The sequence below is a fragment of the Adiantum capillus-veneris genome, chromosome 6, assembly GCF_014529385.1.
Source record: "Adiantum capillus-veneris isolate H3 chromosome 6, ASM1452938v2, whole genome shotgun sequence".
NCBI lineage: Eukaryota > Viridiplantae > Streptophyta > Polypodiopsida > Polypodiales > Pteridaceae > Adiantum > Adiantum capillus-veneris.
This window is the reverse complement of record NC_140936.1, coordinates 92,920,074-92,944,033: the sequence shown is the minus strand read 5'-3', so window position 1 is coordinate 92,944,033 and position 23,960 is coordinate 92,920,074. Positions and strand designations below refer to the sequence as shown.

The window sequence follows — 23,960 nt, the reverse complement described above, 5'->3', positions numbered from 1 at the left end:
TACACCCCTAGCATCTTAGTTAGCATTCTTATGGCACGTGGTGCTACTGTTATCATGGATTCATCACTTTGCCTTCTTAATCGCTCTCTTCAGTTGTTGTGTTGAGTATTGTGTTGTCTTTAATCACTCCACACACACACATACACAATATCGCTCTCTTCAGTTGTTGTCTTGAGTATCGTGTTGTCTTTCATCTCTCCACACTCGCACATTCACAATATCACTGCATTGTTTGTTGACTAGGGCTCGTGCTGAAAAATAAATATTGTTTGACACTAAAGCTTAAAATGTGCTTATGATCTTGTGAAGCTGATCAAAGCATTCTCAAGTCATAACGCTTGTTGTTTGAAAAATTCTGCTTCATTGTTCTCAGATTGCTTTTTTTGTTTCAGATGGGCTTTTGTCGATCTGACTGCAGGCCCTTTTTCATGGGGTCCAGCAGTTGGTGGCATAGGTGTAAGGACAGAGCTTACACTACCATCCATTGATAAACTTTCAGAAAGTCTTTCAGGTACTAATGAAGTTGGAGGCATTGAGATTTGCAGCACTTGAATTTCACGTTGCTGTTATTATAAGGTATATTTGGGTGCTGCAGCCACTTCGGATGAAGAGGCGCATGAAGATTTGTCGAATCTTGTTCAAGACAGATTTTCAGCCTTTGAGGAGGTAAGTTGTTCTGCTTGCTTTGAAAAAAGTATTGAATCTTTAATCAATTTTTTTTCATTCTATAACACTATAGAAGGCACGCTGCCTGAATTTTTAGAGCAATGAGCCATGTCACAGCCCTACCAAGTGGTTTATTTAACAATCGTCCTACATGCCACCTGGATGTACATATTTCTTACCTTGTAGCGATGCAGCTCATACTTTCCACAGTGACAAGCTCATTGCAGCATCACTGAAGACCTTGGCCCATTCTACATTACAGCCGGCGCTTTCCTGCTGCAGTGGTTTTCCTTCATTCTTTAGCGAGGGTTTGAGAGGAGAAACCTAGGAGAATATTGCCACATTTCAAGATAGGTTTTCTGCTGAAGGAGAGTATCGCCACATTTCAAGATAGATTTTCTGCTAAAAGAGGTCATGGGCATAGTAGGGTCTCAGTCATCCGGTAACTTGCGAACACGGTGGCTTCAAATTGGCAGTCTTCAACCTCCTATCATGGACTCTGGTGGCTGTGTCATTGGAGTTAGATTATCGGCAGTCTCTCCTTACATGGTCCAGGATTCAGTAACTATCTTGGAGACGTGCAGCTTGGCTTGCAAGGTGGTAAGCTACAGGCTTTTCAGAAGGCAGCTTAAACCCCTTATGAGCAGGCCTATCATGAGGATTGTAAATATCTCTTATTTGGGGAGAGTTTGCTTCAGAGCTTAGGGTGAGACACCGGATCAGGAGAGGAGGTTCTTGCATAGAGTCCTTTGGACTAAACTAGAGAATTTTGCTTCCTTTACATGTGAAGATAGGCACAACAGCCAAGTACGAGACAATACGTCCAAAACAACTACTTGTAATACATGTATAATACGTATTATACAAGAGGCTGATATAGAAACACATGAGCTTTCAAAATATACATTTTTCAAGAATGGGGTTGGTCTCGAGAAGTCCATCTTCAGTTAAAAAATTAGAATATTGTTCAAACATATAGTGCTACAAATGAATATACTTGCAATTAGGCCGGGAAAACGTGAGAAAGAATAGACAAACTAAAGATTTAAGGGCTTTGATTTTTTCTCCATTGCTATGTATCATACGTTATGAGACATTTTATAGTGTACTTTATCTAGCATTCATGTTTTTTGGATGCTATGAGACAAGGTATGGACCTATATGTGTAAGCGCTATGGTGGATAGATGTAAGGTGCAGTGGAAGTGAATGTTGAACTTTGCTTAAGATGAGTGTTCCAAACTGTCCTCGAGGGTTTCTTATACTTACGGAAGGGAGAGCCTTCCGTTCCTTTAGTGAGAGAGTGCAATGATCACAAACAAAGTGAATGACACTGTGAATGAAGGTGTTGAGAGAGAGAGAGAGAGAGAGAGAGAGAGAGAGAGAGAGAGAAGAAATAAAGATTTATTTACGTCTTCTAAAGGCCGAAGTCGGCCTATGAGACAAATCAATGTACATCTAGTGGTAGTCCGGGCGTCTGGAAAAGAAAACACTGAAAATAAAATGCTGAAATGAAAGCTAATCTAGAACCGGGATGTGCAGTGTGGTGGTATGATGGTAATGTGTGGTGGTATGGGTATATATGGCTCTGGCACCGCAGATACTGACCATATGAATATATGGCTGTGGATGTAGCTCTGTCACAGCAGAAAATGACTACCTCGTGCTGAGAGAGAAATGAAATGAAATGAAATGTTATATTACTGTCTTCAAAAGGCCATAGTGACCTATGAGACCAGAAAGTTACAAGGTGGTGGATCTGATACAAAGTCACAGTAACAAAATAACCTAATCAACAGTACAAAACAAAGATATATATTATGGGATTCTAGATTGGTCAATGTGAGCTAAGCCGAAAACTAAGCAAAAATGGGCGGCTAGTTGGGATAGCTGAATCACAAAAGATCTAGCATCGGTCGTTGGCGAATCTCATCAATTTCCTCTATGGTTAGTAGTCTGACCGGGCGTCGTGCATGCCTGGCCAGCGTGCTCTGAATCTTTTGACGTAGCCTCCGTCGATGCTGTGTAGTCCTGCGCAGTCGTGGACGCCTGGATTTCCCCAGTTCAATCGCTCGGTCAATCAATGTGCCTCTGGTGTGAGACGGGGGGGAGCTCTGCTGTGGGAGTGGCTCTTGCGGCTGTCCCGTGTCTGCTCTGAAGAAGTCTGTAATCCGTCTTTGAGACTGGTTAGCCTCGCCATTCATCAGGCTCTCTCTGTGTCCGCGTAGCTCGAGCAAGAACAAACCCAGGCATCTCTGATCTTCGTATCCCATTACTCTTGAGAGTGGTCCAAAACCCTCTCTAAACAAGCAATGGAAGCGGCCTCGTATCTCGTAGTAGACGGGGCAGCGGCATGTATAATGCAACTCTGTCTCAGGTTCCAGGTCACACAAGGGGCATGTCCTGGCCTCTGCTGGTACTCCGCTGTATCTCCCGATTTCAATCCGCAGCTGGTGAGACGATGTGCGTAACTGGCCAATAGCACACCGTATCCCATGAGACAGGTGGGTATCCATGTATCTGGGTCTCATCACAAAACCATCTTCCGTAAGCTGGAGAAGGTGGTCTCTGTAGAAAGCCATCTTTGTGCCTGAGCAGAGCCGCCGATCTGGGAGCATGCCTCAGAACGGCTGGTATGATGAGGAGTGCTGCCAGACTAGAGCCAGACTTCAGAGGGAGGTGCTGTTGGGGGGCGTCACTCACAGACAGTCACAGATGGACTTTCGACGCCTGGTGCGGCGGAAGAAGAGGGCTTTTTGGCTCAACTCGAGCAGGATCTATATCAGCTATTCTTGAGTCAAGACTCGCGTGAGGCGTTGCGGCTCTTTCATGAGCAGTCCCCCCCCCCCCCCCCCCCCCCCCCCCCCCCCTTGCTATTTCCTCTACAGAGACCTGGGGTCAGTACGCATTATCTTTGTACACAGTACCTGAACAGCCGCCCCTCCCCAACCCCCCCGACCCATGCCCACATACATGTGTCTTTTTCACCGCTGAGATGGTGAAGAAAGCTATTGACAGGATGAAGACTGGGAGAGCATATGATCATGAGGGCCTAGTAGCCGAGCATTTCATGCATGCCAAAGACCTACTAGCAGAGCTTCTAGCAGTTATGTTTAACCGTGCCATGTTTGAGGGCCTACCGGACACTTGGAGCCTATCTACGATCATAATTATCTTTAAATCAGGAGACCCCATGGAGCCTGGGAATTATCGCACTATAATGATTGGGCACACACTGGCACGGTTGTGCGCATCCATTCTTGGGCAACAGCTGAGTAGATGGGCAGAGAGGGAAGGAATGCGTGCAACTGGGCAGGCAGGATTCAGGAGAGGCTTCTCTACTCTTGACCATATCCTAACACTCAGGGCCATCATCGAGGAAGGCAGATCTCATGGGAGACGGATCTATTGTAGCTTTGTGGACTTCCGCAAAGCTTTCGACACGGTACCCAGAGCTAGACTGATGCGCAGATTACAGGAAATGGGAGTACCCACAGAGCTCATTTGGGGGATCATGGCATTATACAGATCAGTAGTAGGGCATGTACGTACCCCGGAGGGACTGTCAATACCGGTTCACTCCACTATTGGGGTGAAGCAGGGTTGCCCGCTCTCTCCTACTCTTTTCGGGATATATGTGGATGAGGTTTCTGACTACATTGACAGGGACGGGGATAAAGGTGCACAGTTGGTAGGGACATGGATTCCACTTTTGTTATATGCGGACGATATTGTGTTGATCTCCGAATCCCCAGAGGGAATGCAACACCAATTGGATACTTTGCATACGTTTTCCCACGAAAGTGGTTTGTTTGTCAACCTTCGTAAAACCAAGGTTATGGTGTTCAATACCACCCCACAGTGCATCAGGAGACCAGCACCTACATTCACATACGGCCAGGAGACTGTGGAGTACAGAGACGCTTACACTTACCTTGGAGTGGTTTTTACTGGACCCACATTTTTACTCAGAAGAGCAGCAGAGACCAGACTGACTAGAGCCCACGCAGCATTGGGTAGATTGGAGAGGATGTGTTCGCAGGTTCAGTTTCAGGAACCCTGGACGAAGCTCCGGCTCTTTGACACCTTGGTGGCCTCAGCATTGCTGTATGGGGCTGAGAGAGAGAGAGAGAGAGAGAGAGAGAGAGAGAGAGAGAGAGAGAGAGAGAGAGAGAGAGAGAGAGAGAGAGAGAGAGAGAGAGAGAGAGAGAGAGAGAGAGAGAGAGAGAAAGATTTTTAACGTCTATGTCAGGCCGAAATCGGCCTATGAGACAAATCAAATGTACATGGTGTGTATGTCATCCGTCTATCGGAAAGACAAATGAAACAAAAACTTATACAAAACTGAACTGAGTGTAGGTAGTGGGGTATTTGAGGAGGGATGGAGCTCTATCTCTAGGGGTATATGCATGTCTATATGCTCAAGGTAGTACAATCATGAGAATGCATCAAGCTATCTAGCTCCATCCTGTACTAATGGGGGGATGTAAGATGTGGTACATGGGCGGGTCTGGTGCCAAGGCTGCCCGGATGAAAGCTGTCGGGTCGGCCCTCATCCGGGCCACTCGCTCCTCAGTGGCACGGCGCTCCCGGGCTCGGATCTCCTCGATCTGTCGGTGGTGGGAGCTCGCGCCCCTGTAGCCTGTGACTCGTGGTCGTCGTCTAGCTCGGCTCACCTCCGCCTGTGGGAGTGTCACTCCCCTCTGAGTGTCTGGTGGGGGAGGGGCGGTAATCCTCTGAAAGAAGTCTGTGAGCTGCGACTGTCTCCCCTCTGTCTGTGTAGCTGTGTGTGGCTGTAGTAGTGTGTCCCGATGGCTCTGTATCTCTAGGAAGAACCGTCCGAGCTGTCTCTGATCTCGAGAGTCCATGATCTCTCGGAGAGTGGGCTGTCCTCTGAATAGGGCCTCATACCTGCCTCTGATCTCAGTGTATGCTCTGCATCTACATACAAAGTGCTCCTCACTCTCCACCTCCTCTGTGCAGGCTCTGCAGACGCGCTCCTCCCTGGGAACACCAGTATGTCTCCCGATCTCAATCTCTAACCTGTGTGAAGCCACTCTCAGCTGACCAATCGCCACCCGTGAGCTATGTGGCATATATGTGTCCATGTAGCGTGGTCTCTGTATGAACCCCCGGACAATATGGTGAGAAACTGGTCTCTGTAATCTGACATCCTCGTCCCCAAGCCAGGTGACTCCCAGACTCTCCTAGTGTATAGCTGCCACAGATCCTGTCTCAGTACCAAGTTCCTCTCACTGCGAGAGAGGTGAACATATGGTGAGTGGGGGTCGTACTGGAATGGTGGTAGGCTCTCCATGTCAAGACCGTGTCCCTCAAACCATGCTCTGACCTGTGAGTACCATGCTCTCTCATGCCCACTCTCTGATAGCTGTATAGCTGCCTCATGCTCTACGAGTAAGTCTGTCAGGAGGTAGCTCTCTCATCCTCTGGATGAAGCAGACTGTCTGGAATAGTGCCTCTACCACCATGGGTGGTGTGGCGAGCTCGGCTCTAATAATGTCATGTGGCACTGTCTTCTTGCTGCGGAGCAAGCGTGAGATCATACATACCTGTGGCCTCTCAAGCTGTGTCCACTGGTCAGCTGTCAATCCTGGTGCCCATACTGCCGCCGAGTACATCAAGGCCGGGGTGACTAAGGTGTCGAAAAGCCACCCCTTCGTGCGGGGTTCCTGAAAGTGTGCCTGGTGGCATCTCCGCTCTAGCATGGCCAGAGCTGCATATCCTCGGGTGAGCCTGTCAGCAGCAGCCTGCCTCATAGTGAAGGGTCCTGGTAGGCTGGTGAATGTGATGCCAAGGTAGACATAGGAGGTGACTACATCAACCTTTCCTCCTGCTGCTGTGAAGGTGGCAGCGCTCCTCACTGCACTGGATATGTGAAAGATCATAACCTTGGTTTTGCCAAGGTTCACAGTCAACCCCCTGTGTGTGCTGAATTCGTCCAAGGCCTCAAGATGGCGTTGCAAGCCCTCGGGTGACTCTGAAATCAACACAATATCATCAGCATATAACATGATGTGGACCGGAGTACCTGCCAAGTCGCTCCCCTCTCCCCCTGCTCGCAGTATGTAGTCGGAGATCTCGTCGATGTAGAGCCCAAAGAGTGTCGGGGAGAGTGGGCACCCTTGCTTAACACCAATGGTGCTAGCAATGGTCTCTGAAAAACCGCCTGGGCAACGAACTCGACCCGTCACCTTCTCGTAGAGAGCATATATGGCCCAAATCATCTCTGTTGGTACCCCAATGCTGTGAAGGCGCTGGAAGAGTCTCTCGCGTGGGACTGTGTCAAAGGCCTTGCGGAAATCCACAAAGCAGCAGTAAAGCCTCTTCTTCCGCGCCTTTGCCCCATCAATGAGGCAGCGCAGAACGAAGATGTGATCAGTGGTGGAGAAAGCTCGTCTGAAACCTGCCTGGCGTGGAGCTCGTAAACCCTCGATCTCTGCGTAGCAGCTGAGCTGTGCCTCAAGTACTGCTCCATATAGCTTGGCCATCGTGTGGCCAATCATGATAGTCCTGTAGTTCCCTGGATCCAGGGTGTCGCCAGATTTGTGGATAGGCACTATGGTGTGCTGTGTCCACTCCTCTGGGAAGCCCTCCCCTATAGCCCGGTTGAAGACATGTGCAATCAACGGGGCTATAGTGGAGGCCGCATAAATGATGTGCTCACTCTGTAATCCAGTATGGTCAGCTGATCGTCTGTGCTGCATGCGGCGTATGGCCCCCTCTACCATCTGTGCTGTAAAGAAGGAGGAGCACGTGGGGCGTGGCTCGTGTGGCTGTGGGATAGGAGGCTGTCCTGGCACCTCGTAAAGTCGCTCTGCATAATCATGCCATATCTGTGGATCCTCAATAGCTGTAGTCGGACGTGGCTCGCGTAGGGTGCGCCATGCTGTCGCGCTATCCATGCTCATGAATAGGCGGTATAGCTCAAGCTCGTGTGCCTCTTCGAATGCTCGCCGCTTTTGGCGTGTCAGCGTCTTCATATGCCGTCTGGCCTCTCTCTTTGTGATCTCTCCTAAGGCTCGCTGTGCGCGGAGGCGTCGGTATAGCTCTCTGCACTCGTCATCATACCAGCGGTTCTGAGGCATAGTCCCGGGGGGGGGAGTGCGTCCTGTGTGAGTGGTGTGTGGAAAGGAGCTAATAGCTGAAGTGTGGAGAACGGAAGAGATATGTGATGTGAGAACTGAGAGTGGTGTGGATGGGTGGAGGAGGCATAGGCCATGCTCGACCTCGGCCGAGTAAAGAGAGGCTAGCTCATGTGTGAAATGGATGGTGGTGTGTGGAGTGTGTGCTGTGGAGCTGTGTGGGATGGTATCTCCGGTGATGGAGAAAGAGAGGTATGTGTGGTCGGCTCCGATGGGTATGGGTGGAATGGTGAAGGATGTGATAAGGTGTGTAGCCTCCCTGGGTCCCAGAATATAGTCGACTGTACTCCCCCCTCCCTCTGCAACTCCATGTGGCATACAAGTCAGGCCCCCTGAGGTGGGCCACTGGACCATCCCGTTATAAATAACGAGACGGTGCTGGGAGCCAAGTCGAAGTAGATGTCGTCCGTAGGCTGTGACTGGAGCTCTGTCTGCTGTATCTCTCATAGTAGCCTCCTCATCTAGAGTGTGTAGTGCCTCTGGGTCCTCGTGGTCATATGCCTCACACTGCTCACTGCACGTACGAGCATTGAGAGAGAGAGAGAGAGAGAGAGAGAGAGAGAGAGAGAGACGAGGGCAAGGACAAGAACGGGCTGAAATCTGAAAATGCTAGGGGTTGAAATCTGAAATCTGCTAACTGCTGACTCTCTGCTGAATACTGACACTGTGTCGGCGAGGACGACGACGACGCGCCGAAAACGCAGATGCTGAAATCTGCGGTCAGCGGGCTGAATCTGTAAACGCTGGCTGATGTGACGGTACGGCGAGGATCTGCTATGGATAGGTGAGATCTGCGAGGCTAATGGCTGAATCTGTGGTGTCTAAGTGCTGAAAACTGAAAACGCTGGTGAATTGGGGCTGATCTGATGCCGGAAGCTGCAAAACTCTAGGCAAGGTCTACAATCGAAAAATGCCAAGAGATCTGTAGCAAAACGCCAAGGCTGATCTGCTGTCTGCTGAAAATGCTAGGCTGAATCTGTAGCAGAAAACGCTAGGCTGATTTGTAGCCAAAAATGCTATCTGCTGTGCTGTTGGCTGGAAACGCTAGGCCTCCTTCCGGCCTCGTTGAGAAGGTGCACAGCAAGTTGTTGGAACTTTGCCTCTTCTGCCAGAAAGTGCTAGATGCTAGGTTTCATGTATTTGTAGCTTAGCAAATTTGCCCTACCCAGTTTTCCAACAAAAGTCACTTATTAAATAATAAGTGAAAAATGGATAAATAGGGAAAATGGGTTCCGTGTACTGTAAAATGCTCATGATGGGTATTGACTGTCATGCCGATGATCATGTTGTGTGCAACAAGAGGATATGTAACTACTCTAAGTGCCTGGACATGCACGGCCTGCCCACAGGCTCACAAAGGTGCCATAACACTTCCTAAGCTGACCTAAAGTAACTTTAGACAGCTAAGAGCTTCTCGAGGTGATACTATAGGTCTTGGTAGTTCTTGGACAGTGCTCCCACACCCCTGTTCTATGTAGCATGCATTTTTTGCAGCTGCAAACTCTTCGAAGCCTGATTTTCCGCTTGTAATACTCATCCATCAATATGGATAACTACATTGATGATCTACAATGCTGTGGATATTGCTTATGCATTTGACTTGCTAGGGAAATTAGTAAAATATAGGGGTGAAGAGTTGTTCTACACAACTTAATTTTTGTCATGCAAAACTTCTTGAAACAAGAGGGAATGGTGCAACAAAAAATCCCGTAGGTCCCCGTATATTTATCTCCGCACTTGCACACCGAAAAGTGGTCAAACATGGGGCTGATTTCTGTTGCGTTAGTGGGGTTTGGTGGCACGAACCAAGACAAGATGATTATTGTTTGCACAAGCTATATGAACATCAGAGCTCGCTGTTGCTCTGTCCCCCCCCCGCCGTCTCACTCTGCTGACCGTTTGTGCGTTTTCTTCTTCTACTTGCATTCCTCGTTGCCATCGACTTGCCTTTTTTATTTTCCACGGTACTAGACACAGATGGAGGCTCCTGCTCCGCCCCAGAGGGACTCAAACAAAGCTCCCTCGCCTGACCACCATCCAACTTGCTCTACCGCTGATGGAGCAAGCGAGCCTTGCAGCAAAGGTGGAGCGCCTTCAAGCCACCTCTGTCGTTTGCAAGACTATCGGTACTTAGTCCAGCAGAGGCGAGGTGCGCAACCTCCTCGACGCCCGCCTTCTTGCGGAGGTGGGAAAGATCATTAACATACAGCTCCTCGGGCGTGGTTACTACCAGATTGAGTTTGAGACTCCAGAGATGGCTTCCAAGGTCATTTCCATGGGCCCGATAGCCATCCGAGCAGTCAAGGCTCATTTTCAATAGTGATGCCATGGTTTCAACCAAGCTTCTGATATTCTTGTCAAGGAAGCAGATTTGCCCATTTCAATTTGCTTGCCCGGGAGGAAAGAGTACCTCCCACTTTATCCAGGATTGGTTCCAAGATTGGGACAGTCTTAGAGACTCCATGCACAACAGCTTCAGCCGCTGCCAAGGCTACGGGTATACCTACAGTACGTATTTTGTCCGGACACCCCCACTCTCCCTAAGGTAGTCCTTCTACTAGGATAAGTGGCAGCTGGTTCCGTCAAAATGTGCAGTATTCGGGGCTTCATATGTAGACAAATGGGCCATCTTGCGAATTCATGTCCCTCAAGAGAACTCGACCCGCGCCACACACTCAGCCTCCCAAGGCTGGTCAGGCACAGCAAACAAAGACCCAAGGTGCACAGGATGGCACCTCTTCAGAGATGGGTAGCCAGTAAGATGATGGCACCTCTTTAGAGAAGGGTAGCCTGAAACCGGCCCGTAGGGTGGTAGGCTTTGGCTTTCACCCGAAATTCTTTATTTTAGATACACACATAGAGAACGTGCAAAGGAAACCTGCGACGGGAATTAACACTTAAACACACACATGGCTCGGAAGCTAGAATGCTCCGAGCAAATGCCGACAACCTATAGGCCCCAAAATTGGCGCCCCTTTCGGTATTTCTTTATACTTTGAGAGGGTAAATTACAAAGTAGAGTCCTGGGAATCCTTTACCTGTATCTAGCTAGATACGACCTGTTTGGCCAAATTTCGGCAGCATAACAACCCCAAAACTTGCGCGAAACCAATTCCTCTGCTGGAACTCACTTCCACTGGCATAAACCCTCTGATTCCTGCCCAAAAACAGTAAATTCAGCGCGCTGTATTTACTGGTTTTTGCCCTGTTTTCAGCCCCAAACAGTCCCCTAACTGTCCTCTGCCAGTGGGGCACTATTCCCAATGGTTTTGGCGTCCGTATGGCTGAAAAACAATCAATTTACAGCGCATACACAGCGCTGAAAACGCACATGTACGGTGAGGTTATGACCCTCACCGGTGCCTGCTTTGGAGTAGCAGTTAGCTACCCTTGTTCCTGCTCGAGGAGGCTCTTGTCTCAGCACAAAAGCATGAACCCACACAGCTGTACATTAGTCAAATGAAGAGCCCTCTTGTGGGGCATCACATAACTGCACGTAGGGGAGAGAGAGCAATGTCTAGTGTGCAGGGCATCACTCCTAGCACCACATTGTACATGAGAGGGAAAGAAAGCACTCCATAGCTCTTAACCTGTGACAAAATGCAAATGAGGCCTTTCCCATCATAAAATTCAGCGCCCTTTTTCCTTTGCGCGGCAAGTGCATGAAAAAGTGCCACTTGGCACGATTACAAGCCAATTCCCGTTTCGGGGTTGCCGCCTAAAAATCTCCCGACTGGTTGCCCAGTTGACTTCGCGGCAGAGTTGTTAAATGTTCCCCTAGTCATACCGAAGGTAATGGCGCGAACACATTTCATGGCCCAAAATAGCAGTTACCTAATTTTTAGGAGATGCTTCCGTTGGGCTCCCACTGCTCATCTGACCATCTATCCTCATTGGGACCGCATCCAAAAGTGCAATGTGGTCCAACTTTCAGTACTTTCTGTTGGTAGTCCCACCTTGACTTTATGCCTTTATTGAGTTCACTTCCTAGTATCCATCAACTTGCTAAGTGTGACGGGGGGACCTACATGATCTTGCTCTGAGCCTAGACATCCTCTTACTATACGAATTCCAATGCCGACCACTTCCTGTCTGCGGGTGAAACTATTGTTCACATCGGCCATACAATGTCCGACCGTTTGCTACTTCAAAAAGAGGGTCTCAAAAATAAAACAAAAATCCTTGGAAAGAAACCAACAACTAAGGTTAGCAGTTGCCATGTCCTTGTGACATAGTTAACAGCTGCCATGTCCTCGTGACATACCCCCCTCTTGAAATCGCAAACGTCCTTGATTGCATACCATAAATACACGCCACTGATGATCTTGTGCTATCAACACTCTTTTATCATCGCATGTATCCGCAAGAAAGGTCGTACACATAGATACAAATGACTTAATGAGACCTTCATACTTTTGTCATTTTTATCTATTACACTGAATTCAAATGTACATTTGGTGTGCTAGCTCTATCATTACCCCTCCTTTGCACACGTTGGGTTGGGGCATAAGTAGGTTGTAACCCAAAGGCTTCAAGGTAAAGCTGCAATACATTTGGTGACTCTGACAGTTCGTTCTTCCATCCATTTTGCATCCATAGGCGGATAGTTCTTGAACTTCACCAAATAGCGTCTTGCAACCTGTCCTTTAACTTTTCTATCCTTATGTGCTAAAACTTGCTCAGGTACCAGAATCTCATCAAGTTCCTCAACTTCTGGCTGATCCTCATCTGGCATATCTTCTCGCACATCACCCAGGAAGGGTCTTAGAAGACTCACGTGAAACGCATTATGAATCGTCCATGCATCAGGCAATTTCAGCCTGTAAGCTACATCGCTGATCTTGTCAAGCACTTGAAAAGGCCCATAGTAACGTATACTGAGCTTAGGAAACAGCCGTTCCTTGCCCTTCATCTTCTTTAACCTTGCCTTTTCGAACCTTAACAGAACCCAATCACCAGGTGATAATAGCAATTCACGACGGTGACGATCAGTAGCCTTTTTCTGCTTTGCCTGAGTCTTCTCCAAGGCAACTTTAATTTTCTTATACATTTCATCCATGTTCTCAACATATCGATCTACCTCAAAGATCTTGTCCTTTGTATGCAAAATGGGAGGAACTTTTTGCTGCCTTCAACAATCTCAAAAGGTGCCTTGCCTGTGGACGAATGCAGCGCATTGTTGTACACATACTCAAGCATGGGCAAATATTGTTCCCACTTCCCCTTATTATCTGACACGTAGCATTTCAGCAGATCTAAGACAGTAGAATTAGCCTCTCCTGACTGTCCATCAGTTTGTGGATGAAACGAAGACGAGAACTTGAGCGTAGTGCCCATGTTCTCAACAATCCTCTCCTGACTGTCCATCAGTTTGTGGATGAAATGAAGACGAGAACTTGAGCGTAGTGCCCATGTTCTCAACAATCCTCTCCAGAACAAACTGGTCATGCGAGGATCACGATCAGTGATAATCGATTGTGGCGTACCATGGTACTTAAACACATTGTACATAAACAAGAGTGCCATCCGATCAGATTTTATCTTCTTCCTGACATGGATAAAATAGGCCTGCTTGCTGAACCTGCAAATAATGGTCCATATACCATCATTCCTTGTTGGCGTTCTTGGAAGGTCAAAGATGAAGTCCATAGCAATGCTTTCCCATGGCTTATCCGGAGTCGGCAGTGGTTGTAACAACCCTGGTGCCTTTTTCCTGTCAAACTTGACCTTTTGGCAAATTATGCTTGCTCGCACAAAGGCATCCACATCTCTCCTCAAGGTAGGCCAATAGAAGAATGTCTCTACCGCTTTAACTGTCGCATCAATACCAGGACGCCCTGCATATGGTGGGACATGACTCTCTTCTGTGACCTTATGTCGCAATGGCCTAGTGACACAAAGTCTGCCATGCATCATCATAAAACCATCTCTGAGGAGGTAGTGCTCATGATGTTGCCCCTCTTGCAACTATTCGAAGATCCTTGCAAAATCTTCATCAGTAGCATATTGTTCCTTCATCATCTACTTCTTGTCTTCCACATGCATAATCTGGAAGTGGAACATGAAAAGAATGTTTGCTCATCGCATATGCTTTTCGGATAACTTTGACTGTGTCAAGAAGTATCGCAAGGTATGTTAAGACTGCCGTACACACACAATGTCCACCAAGAACATACACAAGTTCAATGGCGTTGGGTATCACACCTAACAAACCAGAGTGAAGGGAGTACTCATGAAAAAGAATCTCTGGAGCATTGTAAAACCGCCATCCAGTTCAGAGGAACCTTTGACACGAAAACTGCCAAAGTGGAGAGCCCATGGGTCATATTTAAAGGCCCCTAGGCTCTAAAAGCAGTTTTACATGAAAATCTAAAAGCATCATGTCTCAAAAGCTGGCGTCGAAATCAACAAGAGAAAAATTTGAAAATCTGTACAGCTGCCACGTCAACATGTCAACGCAAATTGCGGAAGCTCCATAGTGCTGTCACGTCATCAATGTCTACGCAACAAGGTGTGTCCTTGCTTCATTTAGGTTACTTGGCCCCCATCGGATGGGGTCCCATAAGTTGGTGGGAAAATTCTTCAGAAATAGGCCACACGGCTAGTCTTAATAAGTTAGTAAAATTGTTGTTGCTTCTTCTGCTTCTGCTGCTTCTCCTAGGGTTTAGGCACCTCAAGAGAGATCTGCAGGTTGGCTTCGTTCTTCAGTGGTTTGACATGTTAGCAGTTTGTCACATTCCCCCCTTCTTGAAAGAAAGTAATGGTCCGCGACTTGAGCATATCTGCAAAACAACTCAAGTTAGCTCAAAAATTTCCGAGGGATAATCAGTTTTCTCATTTCAAATTGGAGCGGGTCGTTGGCTTCCCACAAAAATCTCATCCAATAAGGAGTATATTCTCATTCCAAATCGGAGCTCTTGATTTTCTGGCGTAGCAAAATTAGCCATCACACCCAAACCGTGTTGATCTCCAATAGGTGTCTTGACGTACTAAAATTACATACCCAAGCAATCTCACCCTATCAGGAATATTTTCAACGGTTGGCACATCACAATGCAACACAAACGCTCACATATGCATGTTACAAGACATAGAAACATAAAGCCGCCGATGAATACTCTTCCAGTAAATAACCATCTTGGTCCGGGCCATGAGCTGTTCAACGACTCCCTCATCATTCCTTCCGCAAATAACCTAAAAAGGTCTGGGCCATGAGATATAGAGGCCTTTTACAACCAAACGCCCCCCAGACTGCAGCCTGCGTCGGTAGAGGTACTGAGAGTAACCATTGCTCAAACTTCTTAATACTCCCCCTCTAAATAACCATCCAGGTCCAGGCCATGAGTAACAACAACAATACTCCCTCCATAAATAACCACAAGGATCAGGGCAATGAGTATAAAAGGCACATTTCGAACATTCAATACTCCCCCCGTAAATAACCACCAGGGTCCAGGCCATGAGTATGTGCAAGCATTCTCGAACATCATTTCTCACTACTCCACCCGGGAGTAAATCACCAATCATTGCAACCGGTATTAAAACCAGAGTTAAACAACTTAAATGGGCACCAAGATAGGTTCGAAACAGATACCATCCACGTCAAACATATTCCAAACAGGATCACCAAATAGATTCTCAAACAAAGTTCAAAGCTATCTCAACATCGGTTGAGCTCGAAAGACGACTGGCTTTCCATCCTAAAACCTGCACCAAAAATCAGGGTTAAGTTTCTTCCATAAATTTGTAGCCGACCGCAACATGGTCCATAAGCTCTTCAATAGTCAAAACAAGCCTCGACAGACACTGTTCCTGTGGCGATGATAGCCCCAAGATATAGCAACCACACTACACCTCCAAGGTTATCGGTTCTAGAAGAGACAACTGCTGAGAGATGTCGAGAAATTTCAAATTGTAATATGCGAGGGTTTCTGTGGTAAGTATTTCAGGATACCCCACTCTGCCAGAAGTTGTACTCCGAAGAAAGATCTTAGAAAGCATGTAACTTTTGGCAAAAATTTTCTTGAAAGCTTGCCAAGTCCTTGGAGTGTGCAGCTCGGTAGCTATAGACATCCACCACTTCATGGCACTGCCTCTGAGATCTTTTTGGCTTATGCCCCATAGAACAGAGCAATGAAGACGAGAGCGCGGCCGATGCGCTATGGAGTAAGGGAGGGAGTGGCTAATAAGTCCGGGGTTAGGACACGAAGATTCTTTAGTAAAATTTCTTGTGGAACTTGGAAGCGCTCTTTGGTAGGAGCGGTATGATTTCAGAAAAGCACACGCCTGAAGCTCTGATACCACTGTCACGGGACAAGCACCACGTGCTAAGGAAAAAGAACAGACTGAACACTTTAGCACTTCAAATAACAAATGAATTCACACACACACACACACACACACACACACACACACACACACACACACACAGAGTGCACGACAACACGAGACGGGGAATGGCGGAGTTCCACCCCAAGAGAGCACTAGCCCTAAACCTTGGCGCCCCTTCCGGTATTTCTTTATATTGCTTCAACTCAATACAACTCTCATGGCTCTGCTCTGCATCTCTCGCGGGTAGACTGTTAGAGTGGAGAGCCCATGGATCATATTTAAAGGCCAATTGCCTCTAAAAGCAGTTTACATGAAAAGCAATAAGTTCTAAAAGTATCTGGTCCACGCTAAAATCAGCCAGCGAAAAATACGAAAATCTATACACCTGCCACATCAGCATGTTGCAAATTGCAAAAACTCCGTACTGCTACCACGTCAGCATGTCAACGCAAATTGCGGAATCTCCGTGTTGTTGCCACGTCATCAATTTCTACACAAGGTGTGTTCTTGCTTTATTTAGATCACTTGGGCCCCCATCGGACGGGATCCCATAAGCTGGTGGGAACTTCTTTAGGAAAGGGCCACACGGCTAGTCTTTATAAGTTGGTAAAACTTCTGTTGCTTCTCTTGCTTCTTCTTCTTCTGCTTCTTCTCTTAGTGCCCTTGTCAGGACCTGCACACATTGGCTCCGTTCTTCAGTGGCTTGACATGTTAGCAGTTTGTGACACTTCTCATTCATGCTACACATGATAACCACATGCTACACATTATAGCCACTTGCTACTTGTTGTAGTCCAAATGCTATTTGCTGTTTTCCACATGTGGTGCATATCCCGTTCACCATTTATTACCACCTTTCATCTTGAGCCTATAGGCCATTACGCTAAACTAGTTTTTCATCTCCTATTTCTGATTAATCAAGCAAGGTTTAATTCATTCTATTGAGTACACTATCTCTAATCTACTCTCTCTCTACTGCTATGGTGCTCATACAATGATGAGGTCTATTGTCACGTGCACATCTAACCCTATGTGCATGTGGACAAGCTACTTCAGGTCTAGGGTTCAAGTCAGCTTAGGAAGTGTTCTGGCACCTTTGTCAACTTGTGCGCAAGCCGTGCATGTCCAGGCACTTAGAGTAGTTGCATATCCTCTGGTTGCAGACAACATGATCATCAACATGACGGTCAGTACCCACCATGAGCATTTTACAGTGCACAAAACCCATTTTCACTTATTATTTAATAAGTGACTTTTGTTGGAAAACTGGGTAGGGCAAATTTGCTAAGCTACTATAAATGAAACCTAGCATCTAGCACTTTCTGGCAGAAGAGGCAACAGAAGCTCCAGCAGCTTGCAGTGCACCTTCTCAGCAAGACCGGCAAGAGGCCTATCGTTTCCAACCAACAGCACACAGATAGCGTTTTTGGCTACAGATCAGCCTAGTGTTTTCTGCTACAGATTCAGCCTAGAGTTTTCTGCAGATAGCAAATCAGCCTTGGCGTTTTGCTACAGGTCTCCTGACGTTTTTCAATTGTAGACCTTGCCTAGCGTTTCGCAGTTTCCGGCGTTAGATCAGCCCCATTCATCAGCATTTTCAGTTTTCAGCACTTAGACACCGCAGATTCAGCCATTAGCCTCGCAGATCTCACCTCCCTGCAGTAGATCCTTGCCGTACCGTTAGGTCAGCCAACGTTTTCAGATTCAGCGCACTGTCCACAGATTTCAGCATCTGCGTTTTTAGCGCATCGTTGTCACGTCGTCACCATCGCCGTCCTCACCGACACAGTGTCAGTATTCAGTACAGAGTCAATAGTTAGCAGATTTCAGATTTCAGTCCCTAGCGTTTTCAGATTGCAAACCGGTCCTCGTCATCGTCGTCGACATCGTTGGCAAGTTCATTGCATCTAGACCATTGTATCACATTTGTGCAATCAATATCATAGACCTCTCTCGCCATAGAGAGGGGGGCCTTTGGAGGAGGGTTTGAGAACCGTCTGGTGTCGTATTCTTCTCTCTCTCTCTCTCTCTCTCTCTCTCTCTCTCTCTCAGCACCTTCATTCAGAGTGTCAATCACTTTGTTTGTGATCATTGCACTCTCTCATTGAAGGAACGGAAGGAGAGCGTAAGTAAAAGGAACCCTTGAGCACACTTCGGAGCACTCATCTTGAGCAAAGCTCAACATTCACTTCCGCTGCACCTATATTGGTATCAGAGCTTTGGCAGTGTTCTGTATCAATCAAGAAAAGAACCACAATAATTTTTTTTTTTCCGAGAAAAAGATCCTTCTATTAGTTAATGAAAACTACCCATAGGGCTACAACCACCTCTGCAAGAGAGGGCTACAACAAACATGATGGGGAGACTCTCCCAATGAAAAAACAACATATATACAATGAGGATAAATCAAGAGATGGGAGGAGGGAAGAGCCACACAGGTGGACGGTAGTGCCATCTGAGCACACCTTGGACTATGGTGTAGAAAGGCCCAGGGCGCCAGAGTCAAAGGAAAGCCTCGCGGCGCTCCCGCATGCGGTCGGAGCTGCCCTGTAGTCCCTCAAGCTGTCCTCTGAGAGTATGGAGCACAGGGCGAGCCTCAAAGATGCGGAAACAGGGGCCCGCCAGCTGAACCAAAGTGTCAGGCCACTGATGAGCTCCCAACACTCCTCTCTCTCACTGCACCACTCCTGTGGAGTAAGCTCTGTAGCAGACTGGAGTGTAGGTCGTCCCCCTTGCATCACTATCATCCTGCTGGTGGAAGATAACTAAACTGAAGTGCCGGGCCCGTGAGGGTGGACCAAGCCGCTGCCCCCCAAGTGTACTTTCGAGCCGTGGAGAGAGCAAGCATCAATCGAAGAACTCGTAGCCACACTTGCTGGGCCGAGGGACAGTCCCAAAGATAGTGACGCTGACTCTCCACCAAATGGTCACAAGCTGCACATGCGGCCGAGAGACCACTATGCACTAGCCAGCTCCCTACTGCTGTAGCTTTGTGTGCGACCAGCCACTGAAACAAGGTGACTCGTCTCGGCTGTCTGGAGTCCCACAACCTCTCCCACAACCTCGGCAACCTGGAGTCCCACGACCTGCTACCATGGGACCCCAAGAAACATGAGGCCGACTACCAACCAAGTGGCCTCTTTGAGTGCTAACCATGGGGTTCAGACGAGGGGCTGCCGTAGGCGCTCCTCCGTGCACGTCGGCTGTCTCTGCTCCAGGCCACGCTGTAAGAGCTCCCAAGATCGAAGCAAACTCAGAGCGAAGCGGTCGAAGGTTGCCAAGGGCCTGCTGACTGAGGCACCCTGGCACGAAGCCTCTGCAGCAAGAACTCCTTCCAGGGCTCCTCTCCTGGAAGAAGTCCTCTGACTACGAAGTTCCCAAGAAGGGCTCTGCTCTGTTGTGCTGGATCAATGATCCCAAGCCCTCCCTGAGAACAAGGAAGTGTGATGACCGACCAAGCCACCTTGGCTCGGGCAATCTGAGTGTCACGTGCTGACCAAAGGAAGTTCCTGATCAGCCTCTCTACCTGGCTGATACAAGAACTCGAGAAGATCCAGCAAGATGTGATGTACCACATAGTCGCCAACAACACCTGGTTGGGAACTACTACTCTACCAGCCAGCGAAAGTCGTGCTGAGCTCCAATGTAACAGCTTTCTCCTGATGGACAGGAGAAGAGGAGCAATCTGCTGCTCGGGAGACAAGTCCAAACCAATCTGACAACCCAAGTACCGAACTGCAGTCCTTGGGGGAATCCACGTGAAACCCTCTTTTGGCATCCAATCTGGCACAGGAGCACTGCCAACCGAGAAATCCACTGTCTTTCTCCAGTTGATCAGTGCGTCCGATGCACAACAGAAGGTCTCCAAAGCTTGCTCACATCTGTGCAGATTGGCCTCCTGGCCCTCTAACTACAAGGCTGAGTCATTGGCAAACTTAGCGTCCAGCAGCTCATCTCCTCGAATAGGGAGTGCTAAGCCCCGTAGACCAACTTGCTGTGACACCAAAAATCTGCTCATCACCTCCGCATAGAACAAAAAGAGAAAGGAGGCAAGAGGACAACCCTGTCTGACCGAGCGTGTGAGCATGAAGCGCTCACCTCTACCTCCTGCCAAAAGCACCTGACTGTGAGCCTGTCTGTACAAAGCTGATACCCCTCTGATCCAAGCATCTGAGACGCCCATCCTACGTAGAGTGCCCTCTAGAAAGTCACAGTCAACTCTGTCGTATGCCATCTCAAAATCGAGAAGAAGAATCACAAGGTCCTCTCCACGGAACCGTGTCAGGGCAGTAGCCTCCCAGAAAGTGAAGATGTTGTCAAGGATACTGCGTTCCTTGACAAAACCTGTCTGAGTCCCATGTATAAGGCTCTCCAAAAGTGGCTGAATCCTCAAACTCGGAGCCTTGGCAAGAATTTTGTAGGCTGAGTTGAGGATGGTGATGGGACGCCATTGTCGAATCTCATCCAAGGAGCCACCCTCCTTTGGAATGAGGTAGATCATGCCCTCACTCATGCTATCAGGCATCACCCTTGTGTGCAAAATGTACTGAAAGGCACTACAAAGATCTGGGCCAAGCAGGTCCCAGTACTCCAAGAAAAAGCTGGGAGTCAACCCATCCTCACCTGGACAACTACCACGAGGGAGGGCCCTAAGAGCCGTGTGCAGCTCCTCAAGCTGAAGTGGCATCTCTAGCCTATGGCGGATCTCCTCTGTCACAAGACAAGGCATCTGTGCCCAAACCTGCTCCCTGCATGCATCCTGCCGCTCTAACTGGGGCTCAGCCGACAGTAACTCACGGTAAAAGTCAGTAGCAACTGCACGCATATCCTTGGGCTCACAAGCAACTGACCCATTGGGTCTCCTCAACTGATTGACCTTGGCATGCGAATGTCGAGGTCCCACTGTCTCAAAAAAAACACCAGTCACTCTGTCACCGACCTGAGTCCACTGAGATGCCTGTCGGTGGAAGGCAAACTCATGACGCCTCTCCTCTGTGCTAGGAAGCTCCTCTCGAGCCTGCTGTAACTGCTCCTCCAACCATGGACTGTCTGGATGCTGCTCCTGCATCCTCTGTAATAAAGCAATGCCTCGTCTGAGACGCTGCTCCTCCTCTCTCGCTGCAGCCTGGCGAGCCAGAGACTCCTGAAGAACAAAGTGGCTAAGCTGAGCTAGGCCTGAGGCCACTCTGTCTGCAGGTGGAACCTGGCTGTCCATGCCCTCTGTCCAGAGAGCCTCTACCCTCTCTCTGAGTGCTGAGTCCAACAAGACCCGCTCTGGGATGCGAAGCATCGTGCTCCCACTCCTCTGCTTGTCTGCCACTGTGAGGATCGCTGGTGCATGGTCCGAGAAGGATGTCCCTGCCAGGATGCCCACTGATCCCCCCAAGTCACTGAAGTGGTCACTAGTGTAGAAGCGATCTATCTGCGATAGATTCACTCCTCCCACTTTGCGGTCCGATCTAGAGAAGGCAAGACTGTTTGGAGGCCTCACAAAGCCAGAGTGCTGCCATGTATCCGAGACCCTCAAAGTCATACACAACCTCTCCCAAGCTGCCAACTCGACTCCATGCACAGTAGCATGGCTGCCTCCAATCTTGTCAGAAGGGTCCTCCAACATGTTGAAGTCCCCTCCTATACTCCAATGATCGGCCTGCGGCAAAGACTCAACAATCTGTGACCAAAACTCTGCACGAGCACTCGCCACATTGGGGCGCATAGATGTTTAGGAAGCCCACAAGGCCACCCTGAACCTGCATAGTAATCCATTGAGCCCTGCCTGGCACAATAATCCCTCTGTCCTCAATGGCCTGCTGCAATGAGTCCGCAATAGTCATACATACCCCACCCTGGATGCCTCCAGGTCCAAAAGCAGCTGACCAAAAGGTATCATATCGTCCACGCAAAATCTGACCACATCGCCGAATGCGGCTCTCACACAGATGGTGCTCCTGAAGCATAAGGAGATCAATCTCTCCTCCCACAAGGCAACGCTGAAGCTCCTGACGCAATCGGCCCCGCTATCGCTGAAACTGGGGCCCACCTAGTCCCTGCATGTTCCACGAGACGATCCTCATGGAGAGCGAGAGAGAACAGATGCTGTCGGAGCAGCAAGACGAGCGATCTTCGAGGCTGGCTTGGATGGGGAGTAATCCGCATCCGAGCGTCCTCTAGATAGGCGTGACTGCAGTGAGTGCCTAGCCCAAGCCCAAGAAGAGCGAGCCATGCGTAAAGCAACCTCCTCTGTCCAGGATTCCTCATGAATGTATACATAGCAAGGCAGACACTGCGTATCAGCAAAGAAGTATACCACAATGTGCCTACATCCTACTGAGTCTGGGGGTGTCACCGCAAACTTGGCCAATGGCCACAAAGTTTGCAGTAAATCTGTAACTCCAAGTTTTCCCATGTGGTGAGAGAACTCGAGGACCTGTGTATGCAACCATCCCCACACTGAGTCGAGGGACCACTCTGTCTCGGCCCTACCACAGAGGGGGAAGGAGAAACCAACTGTTGCTGAGTCCAAGGCCTCTGTCCCCCTAGCGGCGAGGAACAAAGCATGGACCCTGAAGCAGGCTGCCTCGTGGTCTGCTGCGGAATCGCCGAGAAAGCGAGTGAACCCGTAGTCGAAGAAGTCCCAGGGGCGTCGGAGGTCAATGCTCATCAGACCACGAGGGATAGCTGCAAGGGAAGATGTCTGAATCTGCAAAGGGGGCCGCAAGAAGGGCTGACCCTCTCTCGCTAGGCGACTCGTGGCAAAGGCGCTACCAAGAGGTCTCCTAGCCGCCGGAGAGGGACCAGTCTCCTGAGTCGACTGTGGAACTGGAGCAGGAGGGGGGGGGGGGGGAGAAGGAGCTGGGGGGAGCGGAGGAGAAGAGGGGTGGGATGGGGCGACAGAGGTAGAGGGGCAAGGTGGAGAGGTGACGGGAGCAGAAGGCGGAGGGGAGGATGAGGAAGAGGAGGGGAACTCGGGGGGGGGGGGCTATCGAGGGTGAAGCGGAGATGGAGGCTGGCGCAGGGGTCTCCTCTTGCTCAAGAGGACCAAAGCGGTTCCCTGTGGGAACCCACTGCTGCTGAGTAGGAACGTGAGGGCCACTCTGAGTGTCAGGCTACCGCTGTGGCCCCTGGCGTCGACGGCCACGGGCCTGCTGCCACCCCTCCTCCGCTGGAGCCCCAGGCTCGGAGGGTGGCTTTGAATCTGTGCGCTGTGCCGTTGACTGTGGCTGCGGGCCAGCCCTAGCAGGTTGGGGCTGAGGCTGTGGTGTGGGTCGCGGCCTCCTCCGTGGACAGGGCTTCGCTAGGTGGCCTATCTGTTGGCAAATGAAGCACTGGTTTGGGAGGCCTGAGTACTCCACAATCTTTCTAAACCAACCCCCACTCACCCGAGGCAAAAGAATGACCTTCGGGAGCGTGTGGGTATCTCTGACCAAAACTCGAACTGAGGGGATGCCAGCTGCCTTGGTAGCTATTGATGCTGCCGTACGAGGTGTCTCCAGGATAGTCCCGATGGCGGAGCCGATGCTGGAAAGAAGTGGTAGGTACTCCCTCCGTAAACCCGGAAAGCAGACTGAGATGGGGATGTCTGCCTCCTCTACTAGAACATCCGAAGCCGGGTCAAAACCATGTTGCCACTGTCGAAAGTGGGCGCGTGATGCTCGGATGGCCAGTGGACTCATAGCTATGACCTTGGACGCCATCTCCGAGGTCTCAAACTCGATCTGATAGTACCCCCGTCCGAGAATCTAGACATCCAAGATCTTGCCCACCTCTGCGAGAAGGCGGGCCTGGAGAAGGTCTCGCAGCTC

General features: G+C 49.2%; 1 protein-coding gene across 1 annotated transcript in view; it reads left to right on the top strand.

Moving 5' to 3' along the window:
- Positions 1–23,960, top strand: part of LOC147455896 (uncharacterized) — a 152,356-nt gene that overhangs the window by 91,160 nt on the left and 37,236 nt on the right. Inside the window, exons 13-14 of the mRNA XM_086514524.1 lie at positions 393–511; positions 596–666. Of these exons, the coding sequence (XP_086370650.1) occupies positions 393–511; positions 596–666 (190 nt within the window). The remainder of the gene's footprint in view (positions 1–392; positions 512–595; positions 667–23,960) is intronic.